Here is a 13,342-nt window from a genome sequence, read left to right as displayed (position 1 = left end):
GAGGTGGACGGAAGGTGGGGCCGGTTTCCTAGTCTGATGATCTCCCTCCTCTGGTACCCGAGACCAAACCAGGAACCTGCATTTCTCTACCCTCGCTCCCAGCTTTTTTCAATTGAGATGGCGATGATAACTAACACTTTGGGAGTGCTTTCTATGGACAGGCATCATATTTATACTTAGTCCTCGAAAGCCACTACTAGGAAGGTAGTATTGTTATCATCCCACTTGAATCGGGAACACTGGGTCACAAAGGCCGAGGCCACACAGCCAGTCGATGGCTGGTTCGACCCAGGCGCCCGTACTCTTCAACGCCAGAGTAGCACGGCCAGCTGCCAGGGGATTCCGGTACAAATCTTGAGGAGAACTCTGCCCGAAGGAAATAGGCACGGTTACCATGACAACCAGGAGCGCCCCACGTCGCGTATGGCGTTCCCGGCCTGCCCCGCGCGACGCGGCGCCGGAAGTGAGTGAGCATTTCTGGCAGCCCTACCCCGCGGCCTGGCCGTCCCCGCAGTACCGCTGTCCAGGCGTCTTCCTCCCGTCATGAAGGACGTACCCGGCTTCTTACAGCAGAGCCAGAGCTCCGGTCCCGGCCAGGCCGCCGTGTGGCACCGTCTGGAGGAGCTCTACACTAAGAAGTGAGCCCCGAGCCAAGGGGACCCGGGCGTTCTGGGATGGGAGAGCGACACGGAGTGGGTACGGGGGAGGCCCGGGACCTTGATGGACTGAGGGCGCTCAGACCCGTGTGGAGAGAGTGGGGACAGGCTAGACCGAGGAGGTGCGCTGAGGACCCCGGAAGGCAGGGCCGACGAGGGAGGGGGTGACATCCCACAAGGACCGAGGAGGAGAGCCATAGGCTGGGTTTTGGGATCTAGGGTTCACTGCCTTCCAGACCGAGGGGCTGTGACTGAGGCTTCGAAACTCCCCTTCCTTCTGGTCTTACGAAAACGGTTCAGGGCTCTGATTTTACCTCTTGATTCCAGTCAAACAAGCAAAACACCCTTTCGGGGTCAGGCTGCCATACATTTTGTATAACAGATACCGGTGTCTTGTACTTAGCTTTGTCATAGTGGCACTGTAGCTACAGTTATGTTTCTCGGCAGTCTGGAGCAGATAAACCAGAGGCCAGTGCAGTTTATTTTTTTTCCCCCTGTTGATTCTGCCTCAGGTTACACTGTGGGGTGCAACCACTTCTCCCCTCTCCCATGGCCCATACTTTTTATTGCATTTCATGTTGGGCTTTGTGCCCCTAGAGAGGTCTCAGTTTTGCTTAGAAACGGTGAATTTCAGAACAATTAAATTATCAGTTGCTGAGCAATAACCTCTTTTTAAATGAATCGAATGAGTTGCTGGCATTGGTTTAGTGATGTTCCATAGAAAAATACACCTCTTGTAATACCTCCCTGTTAACAACCCTGGCTTTTAGCATAGTGCCTCTCACATGGATATTCAGTATGTGTTGGTTTTTTTGTTTTTGTTTTTGTTTTGCGGTACGCGGGCCTCTCACTGCTGTGGCCTCTCCCGTTTCGGAGCACAGGCTCCGGACGCACAGGCTCAGCGGCCATGGCTCACGGGCCCAGCCGCTCCGCGGCATGTGGGATCCTCCCAGACCGGGGCACGAACCCGCGTCCCCTGCATCGGCAGGCAGACTCCCAACCACTGCACCACCGGGGAAGCCCTCAGTATGTGTTTTGATGATGTTCAGCAGCCTTCTGCTATTAGCAATTTTTGAGAGAAAATTCTTAGTTTTTGGCAAATAGTTGCATGTGTAGCACTTTGTATTTTTCAGAGCATTTTATCTGCACTCTTAGAAATTAGCCTTTGGTTTCAAGTGTGCTATGTCATTGTTCTAGAGGCTTTCTGTATTAGCTCATTCAGTCCTTCATCCCGTTTAAAGATGAGGAAGCTGAAGCTCAGTTTAAGCTCCTTCCCTGAGATACTCAGCTAATAGGTAGAAGAGCCAGGAGTTCAAATTAGGTATGTGTGATTCCAGAGTTCTTGTTTCCAGTCAAGCCTCTCAACGCTTTGAGGTAGTCTGGAAAGGTGTTCTCCATTCATAGCTGAGGAAACGGAGTCTTAGAGAGGTTAAGTGATCTCAGGGTGGCATAACCACTGAGTGGCAGAGCCAGGGAAAGAACTCAGCTTTAAAACACATCCGCTTTAGCGTTCTTGTATTACACAGTAGAGACTGGTTAGTATTTGTTATTTGATAGGACCATCAAGGGTGAAGATGTCTGTGACTGACGCTAGGTTATAGGTCTTAAGAGCCCTGTGTTTTTCAGGTTGTGGCATCAGCTGACACTTCAGGTGCTTGACTTTGTGCAGGACCCGTGCTTTGCCCAAGGAGATGGTCTCATTAAGGTAAATGATTTGCCATGCTAGGTCAGAGTATGTTAATGTGTTCCAGTACTTTCTAAAATACTAGGTGGGCTTTACAATACTGATATCTATAACAGTAAGCCTATTCAGCCACCACTGTTTGTCAGGTGCCGTTTGTTCTGAGTGCTTTACACATTTACTCATTCACCTGTAACAGCATTGGGAGATAAGTACTACTGCTGTCCTATTTCTGTCCTGTTTTTTTTTTTATGTAGAGGCAGACACCAAGAGATTAAGTGACTTGCCATAGATCACAGCTAATAAGTGACAGAAGAGGATTCAAACACAGACATTCTGGCTCCTTCTAAAATCCCGACCTAAAATGCTCTCTCTTAGCATGCTCCTGAATCTTATTGTTTATAGATTTTTTTATTTCAATTTATTTGGCTGCGCTGGGTTTTAGTTGGGGCGTGAGGGATCTTCGTTGCCACGTGTGAGATCTAGTTGCAGCATGCGGGCTCTTAGTTGTGGCATTCGGGATCTAGCTCCCTGACCAGTGTTCAAACCCGGGCCCCCTGCACTGGGGACGCGGAGTCTCAGCCACTGGACCACCAGGGAAGGTGGACAACTGTTATAACTGCCGTCACTCCTCTTCCCTCTCCCCCACTGACGCTGCTTGTTTGCCCGAACGCTTTGTCCTGGGCAGTGTGGAGGATGTGCTTCACTGGGGGACAGGAGGCTTGGAGGGGGAATGCTGCTTAGTATCATGCTGCCTCTGTAATAGAGCACTTCTAGAATTTTGTCAACAGAAAAATACACTCTCTGCCCCAGCCTTTCCCAGATCCCCTGACAAACCCACCCCACCCCAGATTTGTTCACTGGTAGCCTACTCTTTGAAGTCTTTCCTGACATCTCTCCTTGTTGTCTTTCTCTTGGATTCTGGATGAATCAGAGGAACTGATTCATGCATTGGAACTGCAAGCTAGTTCATAATGGTAGTTTGAATTATTTGCCCTGAATACATTACTTTAAATGTGCTCACAGTGAAGCTTACCACTTTGTTATTCCACCGTCTGGGCTTCTAAGATTTTCTTGTGGTTTATATCTACCAGTTTGACATTTTACAAGTTCAAAGGAAATTGTAATCGTCTGTAAGTCTGGAGATTTTGCTGGGCATGCTGTCTTCTGGAATATGTGGGAAAATGATAAATTAGAGCTGTCTTAATATTTGTTCCCTAAGGTTCTGTATCATCGTTATGGATAATTCATAATTGTTCGTCTCTCTTCTTTGGCTTCTTGTCTTTAAATCACTTTCTACTCATAGCAGAATATTTGCAACCTCTCTCATTGGCTGCTCCAGCTATGTGCTTTCTTCTTTGCTTTTTAACTCACAGTGTTGTCACTTATTTGTTTGCAAGTCTCTCTTCTCTACTAGGCCAGAAGCTCCTTAAAAGCTCAGTTTTTGTCTTGTACATTCTCTGTCTGTAGTGCCTAGCAAAGGGTCTGAGTAAGTGCTCAAATGTTTGCTGAATGGCTAAGCTATTTGATAATGGGACGTAATTAGCCTGCCACCTTCTGACCTCTGTCAGGTTAGTGAACCTTTCAGACTGATAGTCTGTTTACTCAGCATACTTTGGAGGACGAATAGAGAAGTTGGTCTTCGGGAGATTCTCACAGGGTAGGGTTCTAATTCCCAAAGCCAGAAAAAAAAAAACAACAACATAGCTTTCTTCAGTAATTGATTGGTGATCATTTATGTGAACTTAATAAGCCCCAATATGGGTCTCCTGTCATTCAGCAAACATTTACGCAATGCCTGCTGCGTGCGGGCATCATGGTAGTGTCTGGAGTTTTGCTTTTGCCGAGTGAAAGACGTCCTGTAATTCCTCTCCATGTTTTGGCTCCACAGCTTTATGAAAACTTCATCAGTGAATTTGAGCACAGGTAAAACTCTTTTGTCAGTTTTTGTTTTTGCAAATGGATACGTTGATATTTGTTGACACTCAAAGATGTGGTTTTTATTTCAGGGTGAATCCTTTGTCCCTGGTAGAAATCATTCTTCATGTAGTTAGACAGATGACTGGTGAGTCTCACTTTGTTTCATAAAGGAATAGATCCTAATGGTAATTTAAATGATCTTGAAGTATAAGTTATTTGAACTTTTGCATTTCAGTAGAAAATGTAAAATTCTAAGTTTTGTGTTTTACGGTCTAAACCTAAAGATTATCCCACCTAAAAATGTCCTGGTTGGTCGAAACTAATCTGTAAAGATACTCTGTTGGTGGTTCTTCTGACTTCGTTCTCTCTTTTCTAGATCCTAACGTGGCTCTTACTTTTCTGGAAAAGACTCGTGAGAAGGTAAATGTGACGTTTGAGCCAGGTCTTTTAGAATGTGCTTGACTTATAGTTTGTGCCTGTGCTTGCCGTTCACGACTCTAGAGACCAGTGTGTCTCTAGTCCTGCAGGTTAAATCAGTGTACAGATACCTTCCTCGTTAGTCTGCTGCCCACAGTTCTGAGGCTCCCTTGTTTCTGATTCTTTAGGTGAAAAGTAGCGATGAGGCAGTGATCCTGTGTAAAACCGCAATTGGAGCTCTAAAATTAAATATCGGGGACCTACAAGTTACAAAGGTGAGATTGCCGCAGTACAGATTATGGTTGTTTAAAGTTGTAGGGGGCAAAAATCCTATTTTTCTTCTTTATTTATTTTTAAATAATTTTAAATTACAAGAAAGTTGCAAAAATAGCAAAAGAACTCTCCTCTACCCTTACCTCAGACTCCCATCGTTGACATTTCACCACTTTGCCTTGTTGTTCTGTGTGTATGTGGTTTTTTTTTTTCTTTTCAAAACCACTTAAGAATAAGTTGTTGATATGATGCCTGTTGCCCTTAAACAGAGTTCTCCCCTGTGTGACCACAGCACGCCCATCCAGCAGGAGACCACACAGCCTCCAGTGGTCCACAGCACGTGGGTTCTCGCCATTCACCATTGACCCAGCCCCTTCTGCTTCCTAATTATCATTGTTGAAGATTCCTGTCTGTGTTTATGCCTTTCTTACTTTCATTTTAGTGTAATTTTGGGGATAGGTGTGAATATGGATAGCAGACCAACTTCTGTGGTCAGTGCATCATACAGACACTCCCGACGCGCCATCCCTTCAACACGTGGCATTTTCAGCTGCTCAGCTCTTGCTGATCTGTGGAGATGAGATGGTGTCTCACTGAAAGTTTACTTTACATTTCTTGATTACTGATTACCACTCTGCTCACGTCTCCACTTCTATGCCCGTTTTATCTTTTCTTTTGCCCATTTTTTTGTGTTGCTTATCTTCTCTTGATTTTTAAGAGTTTTTTACTTAGCCTTGGTCATATTCCCCTATGGGTTGCATGTGCTTTAAATATCTTTTCATAGTCTATAGCTTGTCTTTGTTCTTTTTTCTGTGTTTTGGATGAACTGAAGTTTTCCATTTTAACGTAGTCAAATTAGTCATTTGTGGCTTTTGCTTTTCATCTTGTCATATGTTACTTGAAAAATGTTTCAAGTTACAAAGAAAGGCAATTTCACTTCCTGTGTGTAGGAAACAATTGAAGATGTTGAAGAAATGCTCAATAACCTCCCTGGGGTGACATCCGTTCACAGTCGTTTCTACGACCTCTCCAGTAAATACTATCAAACAATCGGAAACCATGCATCCTACTACAAAGATGCGCTGCGGTTTCTGGGCTGTGTTGACATCAAGGATCTGCCAGGTAACGTGGCCAGAAAGTCCATGTCACATGAGGAACTCACTCACACGTCATAGCAGCTGTGACATGCCTGAGGCAGCCAATCTCAGGAATTATTCAGATGTGTTCATTCCTTTTAGAAGAAAGTCCATGTGGTGGGAAGAGTTGTTTAAGCTTCGTTTCTGCATTGTATTTGTCTTCAGCGTTTAATTCAGGTGAAAATGAGGCTCGCACCTCGTAGCCCCTTTACTGCCCCTTCTGTGTTCTCTGAGTCAGAGGCCTCTGTGAGAAGGACAGTGATGCGGGTGCCTTAACCCCTCGCAGGATGGAGGGCACGGTGAGATCCCTGAACCTGGGACTCTTGTCGTAAAAACTGAAATGCTGGACCCAGGGGAATAAATTATGGAATTTTCAAGGGTTTGGGGGTGGAAAGAAAAGTGGCCAGTGACTTTTGGGAAAAGTGCAAAAGGAATATGTGTTTAGAAAAGAAATGTAGCCTATTTCAGCATATTTTAGATGTTTTCCACACTATACTGTTGAAGCTAAGGGGACCAGCAACTCCTAAAATTGTTAGTACAGTTTCAATTGCTGCATCTCAAGAAAAATATATTGGAAAAAGCAACTAATGTGTCAAGAGAATAAGGGAACAGAGTTCTAGTCAAAAGAAGCTAAATGTGGTGGCTTGAAGGTAAATAAGAAGTGGTGCTGCTTCCCACGCAGGCGAGGGGATGAGGGGCACACCCGCCAGGCAGCAGACAGGCTGAAAACGTATAGTTCGGTGAAGATAAGCAATGAGTGCCTTTCCCACAAAAGCCATTTATGTGGTTCCAGGTATGATCTAAGTCAATCCAATACTTTACAAGAGATGGCTAATCATAGGGCTTTGTAATATAACCATTGCACAGAACAGTGTCTTTACATTTTATGTGAGACTCCTAAAGCCAAACGGGACTGATTCTCGTGCCTGGCGTGTAACCGGAGCTGTGTTGTTGCCGTAGTGTCTGAGCAGCAAGAGAGAGCTTTCACGCTGGGACTAGCAGGACTTCTTGGCGAGGGAGTTTTCAACTTTGGAGAGCTGGTAAGTGGGCCTGGGGTGCAGATCCCTGAACACAGGGGACACTGTGACTTTTTGTCAGCTGACCGTCTCCGTCCTCACAGCTCATGCACCCCGTGCTAGAGTCACTGAGGAACACTGACCGGCAGTGGCTGATTGACACCCTCTATGCCTTTAACAGCGGCAATGTAGAGCGATTCCAGACTCTGAAGACCTCCTGGGGCCAGCAGGTCAGTCACAGGCGGGGCTGGCGGAGTTCATCCGTGTGTCCGCTGTCTGTTGAGCGCCTTCCCTCTACACGCCACTTTGCTCTCATTGAGCAGATGGTTCGGTCGCTGATTAGTTGCTGTGGTAACTCGGTTACTGTGGCAGTGCTCAGGGCCACAAGCAGAGAGAGCTTCCCCTGTGTTGGGTGGAGGGGGTGTGACCGAAAGCTTCCCCAAAGAAGGACTGCTCTGTGTGTGACCTTAGGAATGAGTAGGAATTAGCTAGTGACGAGTATGGAAGAGCATATGCCCAGCAGAGGGAGAGGAAGCTTTCCGCATGTTGGCAAAGTGAGACAGGGCGCGTGGGGCTAGAGCCCGTGAGTGACTAGAGAGTGGGGAGATCATGGGGTGGGGAGGGGACAGGAGCAGAGGTGCGGGGAGTGGGGGGAGAGGGGTCTGCATGGGGGAGGGGCCGGGGAGAGGGAAGGAGCCTGTGTTGAGTGGGAGTCAGTGAGGAGAGCACTTAACAAGGATTTGAAGTTTAACAGTAAGGTTATTCTTTTTAAATGAAATTATTAGAAGCAAATAATTACTAAAATGTTAATGGTGATAGGAATTATGGTTGTGTTATAGTCTTTGTACTTTTCTGGAACTTTCCATCTTCTCAAAGTTCAAGGTGAACTTGTAGGACTCACACATAAGGGCACAGAGTAGATAACAATGGGCTGTGAAGAAAGCAGATGCAGCCAGCCTAACGAGGCCTGTGTGTTGGCGTCTCAGGAAGGTGTGCCACTCAGAAAGAAAGACGGCTGGCACGGAGATGTCAGGAAGAGTCGGAACTTGAGAGGTGCTTGCCAGCAGTATCTGTCCAGGCAGCAAGAGCTCGTTCAGGGGGAGGGGCCCTTTCTGAAGAGCTTGACTTGTCCATGGCTGTAGCAGAAGTGTCACTGTCAGGGCTGCCCGTGTCGGGGTCTGAGCTACTAAACGTCTGAGTCAAGGAAGCCGCTCTCCACGGTTTGGCTCTGTGCTCAGCAAATAGCCTTTAGACACAACTGCAAGGAGATTGTACAGGTTGTGCAGAAGGTGCATTCTGGTTCTCATGACAGTGCCACTTTTCGTGACAAATTAGTAACTTGCTCTTTCAGTTTAGAATAAGTCTCCGGAACTCCAGCGGTGTGTCCCTCAGAGGCCCCATTGACACCCAGCTGACTGAGCAGGCAGTGCACCCAGACCCGCTCAGGCGTCGGCTGTGCCCTCCCCGCCTTTCCTCGCGAGGAGCCCTCCTGCAGCACCTGCATACACCCTGTGGCCCTGCCCCTGGTGTTGGTGACAGCAGCACAAATCCTACCTTGTAAACTCCTTGTCTTGGAAAATCCTTAGGCCTTCAACTAAGCACTCTTCTAATGATTTCCTGAGGAAAGTGAAGTTCAGATCCCTTGAAGCAAATGATGAGCCTCGGTGATCTAAAGTGTTTGGACCTGCCCAGTTTCTTTTTGTTCAGTTGACGGCTGTAGAAAGAATCTCAAAGCCAGGTCAGGTAACTGGTACCCTTTCGCTTTGCAGCCTGATTTAGCAGCCAGCGAGGCCCAGCTTCTGAGGAAAATCCAGTTGCTGTGTCTCATGGAGGTAAGCGAGGCCCCGCCCACTTCCAGGCCCTGGGGCGCAGCCTGAGCTGGGCTGCTAGCTCTCCTGTCCCGCACCCTCTCCAGCACCTTTCCTCTTCCTCTGCCACCACTTGCTTTTTTAGTTTGTGTTTGGCTCTCAGCTTAGATGACGCCGCCTCCGAGAGGTATTCCCCGACCACCTGCGCTACGGGAGCTGCCACCTCATTGCACTTGCCGTTCTTTGCATGCTCATCCGGTTTCCCACACTAGAATTTAAGCTTCTTGAGAAAAGGGACTTTGTGTTTCTAGTTCCCCATGGAATCCCCAGCTCCAGGTACAGCCCTGGCACATGGCAGCCTCAAGTACTTGTTCAGGAAACGAATAGTGACTCTTGTAGAAAACTACCATAAAGCGTGCTTCACCTTCTTATCTAGGAATTGAAAGCTTAGTGAGATAAGGTATATGACTAATATTAAGAAAGTTTTAGTATGTGTGGTACTGATAAGATCTGTATTTTCAGAGCAAGTATTGACAGACATATCCCTTATCAATCAGTTCTCTGACAATCTTTTTTTGGAAAAATAGTTAATAAACAAAAATTTGTTTCAGATGACTTTCACACGACCTGCCAATCACAGACAACTCACCTTTGAAGAAATTGCCGAAAGTGCTAAAGTCACCGTGAACGAGGTACAGAGTTCTTAGACTCGGGATGTGCAGCAGCAAAGCTGCTCCTCGGGGGCGGTCAGGACTCCTGTGTGAGATCACAGAAAGAAACTGCTCCTCGTTCCCCTCGTGTTTCACAGCTGGCGGGGTCCGCAGGTACGTGCGTGTTGGCACCAGGGTGTCTTACACGACCCCCTCTCTGCACAGGTGGAGTTGCTGGTGATGAAGGCCCTCTCGGTGGGGCTGGTGAAAGGCAGTATTGACGAGGTGGATAAGCGGGTTCACATGACCTGGGTGCAGCCCCGCGTGTTGGATTTGCAACAGGTGATGTGCTTGAAATACATAGTTCAGCTTTGCGGGTGTTTTGGGTTGTATCTGTGCTGCCTTTGTTTCATTTGGATGGAAGCCATTTAGGAAGAAAGCATTATTAGACAGGAGATTTCGGAGAATGAATTACTGCTCTGGGGACTAAGGGCTTTTCAAAGAACCTAACTGAATGCAAGCTTGAGATTTGAGCGCTGCAGTTAAAGCGTATTGTGACAGCAGTGCTGGTTGTGCTGAGGATGCCTTTTAACCTTTAATTTGGTGCTCCGATCAAATACTTTCCTGGTTCCGTGATTTGAGCTCACATCCATCGTATTTATATTTGCTGGAAATTTAATCCTGTGGCTTTCCTCTATTCTTGCCTGTTTTCTTTCATGCAAGTTTTTCCTCATGTCCTTCTGATAAGAATTGGCTGGGATAATCCCATCTCACACACCCCGCTTTCCCAGCTCTGATGTCCTTTTTATTAATGCTGCCCGAAAGGATTAGCTGGAAATTTAGGACTGCCCCGTCAGGTGCTGTGATTCCCAAGGGCCTTAACACACGTGTGTCCTGGTTTGCCCTCAGATCAAGGGGATGAAGGACCGCCTGGAGTTCTGGTGCACCGACGTGAAGAGCATGGAGATGCTGGTGGAACACCAGGCCCACGACATCCTCACCTAGTCTCCCCTGCCCTGACCTGTCTGGAGAGGTGTTTCACGGCTGATACAACTGGCAGCTGAGAAGACCTGCCTTTAATTGGGGGTGGGGGTGGGATTCAGTTTGGAGTAGGGACTGTTGTTCTTGCTGTGAAGACTGTCACAGAGCACTGTCATCGATGGGGGTGCCCAGCCACAGGCAGACGCCTCCTTTGTGGCTGTCACCATAACCTGCAGTGGGGAGGAGCCGCCAGGCTGAGTGATGAGGTAGCAGGAGTGTGGGCCCCCCGCCCCCGGAGTCACAGGGGGTAGCCCTAGTGTGCAGGGGGCCCACTCCAGGGTTGGCCTCCATTACATCACCTGTGTGAACATGTTTTCCAGCGTGGTTTGAGAATGTTTCTATAACTAATGCCTTGCTCTGTCCTTTCCGTGGTTCTGTTTCCTTAGGCTTAGCGTCCAGGTCAAGCCTATGCCTAAAGTGATTAAAAAGCAGGAGATGGAACCTAGGGAGGGCTTGGTGGGGATTTGGCCTTGGTTTTCCTCACCCTCTGCTCTGAGGAAAGGGCATCCCTGCCCACACAGGGCACAGGGCAGAGCCAGAGCAGAGGGCGGTGGGCACGGCAGCCAAGGAAGCGAGTCCTGCCTTTATTGTTGCTCAGAGAGACGTGGTGTCTATTCCTTCTGACAGGTGTCTACCCCATTGCCACCTAGTTGGCAGCTTCTGTGGCCTCAGTGCCCGGGTGCTGACAGGAACCAGCCCGCAGACAGCCGGGTGCTGGGCGTCGGGGCGGGCGGTGCGGGGTGGAGATGCACATACACAAAGAATCACTAAGGAAACGTTAGGAGGAAGGATGGTTTAATCCGATCTTCCAGTCTGTGCCTGGAGCGGTGACCGTGAAGGCTTCATGCTATGGAGCTCTTCTTGTAGCTCTCCAGGTGGTACATGACCCAGCCCGCGGGGATCAGGAAGCCGAGGAACATCACAGAGAGCCCGATGGCCTGCTCCTGCGTTGAGAAAACGCATGAGTCCACTAGGCCCAGGCTGACTGCCTCTGAACCTGGGGCCTAACCAGAGCAGGGTGGAGAGCTAGACAGGCTGCCCTGGACCCTCGGCCCAGCCGTGTTCACGCCGTCTGCCCCAGACAGACTTACCGGGTGTCAGGTGGAGAGACCTGCGAGGTGTGAGCAGTGACCCCTGCGGTCATGAGGGAGGACAGCCTACTGGGCTCCAGTCTGTAAGGGGGGCCTCTCATCACAGCCCCAGCCCCTGCCCAAGAGCCTGGCCTGGGCCTGGGCCTTGAACTCCTTCCCACCAGGCATTACGTGCACCCTTCCGGTCACCTGCGGACTGCGTGTCAGGCATGTGTTAAGTTGCTGAGTGGCGATCCCGTTTGAAAGCCTGGGTGGGATTCCCTGTGTGTGTGTGTGCGTGCGCGCGCGTACACGTGCATGCATGTGTTCAGAGGCCGTCCCACCCGCCACCCTGTGTTCTTTCTCAGTGCCTGCACCCTCAGAGCCAGGCTCTGAAGCACTAGCTATATTTCACCTTCATTGTTTCTTCCTGAAACAGCCTGGACCAGTCGCCCCACCCCTCCCCCAAGTGAATCAGACACCAGGTTGGAGACCAATCCTTCCTTTAGACTTTCACTCCCAGAGGTTTCAGAGCGACGCTTCCAGAACAGGAAACGTGTTCAGTCCTAGTCCTATGACCTTGGGCAGATGACCTTCTAGACCTTGGTTTGTTTATGCTTAAAATAGAGATAGTTGTTGACTCTCCTGGAGCTCCAGGGTCACAGGTTTGCATTTTCACCTGTACTCTCACAGACCCTCAAACCAGCCCACTCTTCCCCTTTAACGGGTTGTAAACGAGATGCACTGAGCGCCCTCCAAGCCCAGCCGTCAGCACCACTGTTTGCCAGACGGCAAGTAGGGGCCTGAGAACAGAGAGCCTCCCACCCCCCAACTGACTCAGCAGGCTGCCTTGGGAGTCTGGCCTGCAGGTGATGGCTGCAGGGACCCCTTTCTTGGACTTGGGACACTGTTCCAGCCAAGGGAATGAGACCTAGCACCAGGATCCCCTCTACATGCAGGCCTGAGAGGACACCCCTCTCCCCTCTGTGTCCTGCCCCAAACCCACCTCATCCTGAGAACATCTCAGGACTGCCCACTCCCCCTGCCCAGGTCAGGCCACCCCCCCCACCCCCGCCCCCCATGCCCCACTGCCTTGGCGGGACCTACCGTTGGAGAAGTGGGTGTTCTGGCCGGCTTGTCAGAGATGTGTGCCTTGGGGACCACCCAGCCCCCCAGGGGTGCTTTCAGCAGCCTGACGGCGGGAGCCAACCTCAGCATGCTTGCGGGGCCGAGCTCCTCCCTAGCCTAGTGAAGTCCCGGTGTGTGCTTGGCGTGGCCTCTGCTCACTTGCTTGTTGGGGCTTTTTATAGCTCAGGGAGGCAGCCTCAGCTGTCCACTCCTGTCACAGGGCTTGGCAGAAGGAGACCTGCTTGGAACTGGGAGAGAAGGGGCCTCAGACCAGCAGCCTCCAGGCCCAATCCCTGCTGTGGCCCCTCTCCACCCGATGCTGGTGCCTGAGCCTGGGAGCCCTTCCCTCATGTTTTCATGTGTTTTCAGGTCATGCCGGCCCTGATCAAACGATGTCTCCTCAGACGTGTCTTGTTTTAGCTGCCGTGTCAGCCCCACAAGGTCGGGGACTGGTGTGTTCACCACGGAGTCTTTGGGGCCTAGATCCGGTTTTCAATGTTGGGTGGATGGATGGATGGACGGATGGACAGGTGGGCAGCTAGGAGG

The 13,342-nt window shown here is 49.5% G+C and overlaps 1 protein-coding gene across 1 annotated transcript; it reads left to right on the top strand.

The window, feature by feature from the left end:
• The first annotated feature begins 471 nt into the window (after positions 1-471).
• Positions 472-11,418, top strand: PSMD13 (proteasome 26S subunit, non-ATPase 13). The gene is made up of 13 exons (XM_082660995.1): positions 472-638; positions 2,283-2,361; positions 4,229-4,263; positions 4,347-4,402; positions 4,634-4,677; positions 4,863-4,949; positions 5,898-6,069; positions 7,044-7,123; positions 7,204-7,329; positions 8,869-8,931; positions 9,519-9,599; positions 9,783-9,899; positions 10,467-11,418. Exons 1-13 carry the CDS (start codon positions 544-546, stop codon positions 10,560-10,562), a joined length of 1,131 nt encoding a protein of 376 aa, XP_082517121.1. The 5' UTR covers positions 472-543; the 3' UTR covers positions 10,563-11,418.
• The last annotated feature ends 1,924 nt before the right edge of the window (positions 11,419-13,342 follow it).

The sequence above is a fragment of the Grampus griseus genome (assembly GCF_964374135.1).
Source record: "Grampus griseus genome assembly, chromosome: 8".
In the NCBI taxonomy this organism is placed as follows: Eukaryota; Metazoa; Chordata; class Mammalia; order Artiodactyla; family Delphinidae; genus Grampus; species Grampus griseus.
This window is presented reverse-complemented; position numbering and strand designations above follow the sequence as displayed.

Coding starts and splice junctions, on each gene's coding strand:
- PSMD13 (XM_082660995.1), top strand. CDS start 544: ATGAAGGACGTACCCGGCTTCTTACAGCAGAGCCAGAGCTCCGGTCCC. Junction 8,932..9,518: donor AGTTGCTGTGTCTCATGGAG/GTAAGCGAGGCC, acceptor AATTTGTTTCAG/ATGACTTTCACACGACCTGC. Junction 9,900..10,466: donor GCGTGTTGGATTTGCAACAG/GTGATGTGCTTG, acceptor GTTTGCCCTCAG/ATCAAGGGGATGAAGGACCG.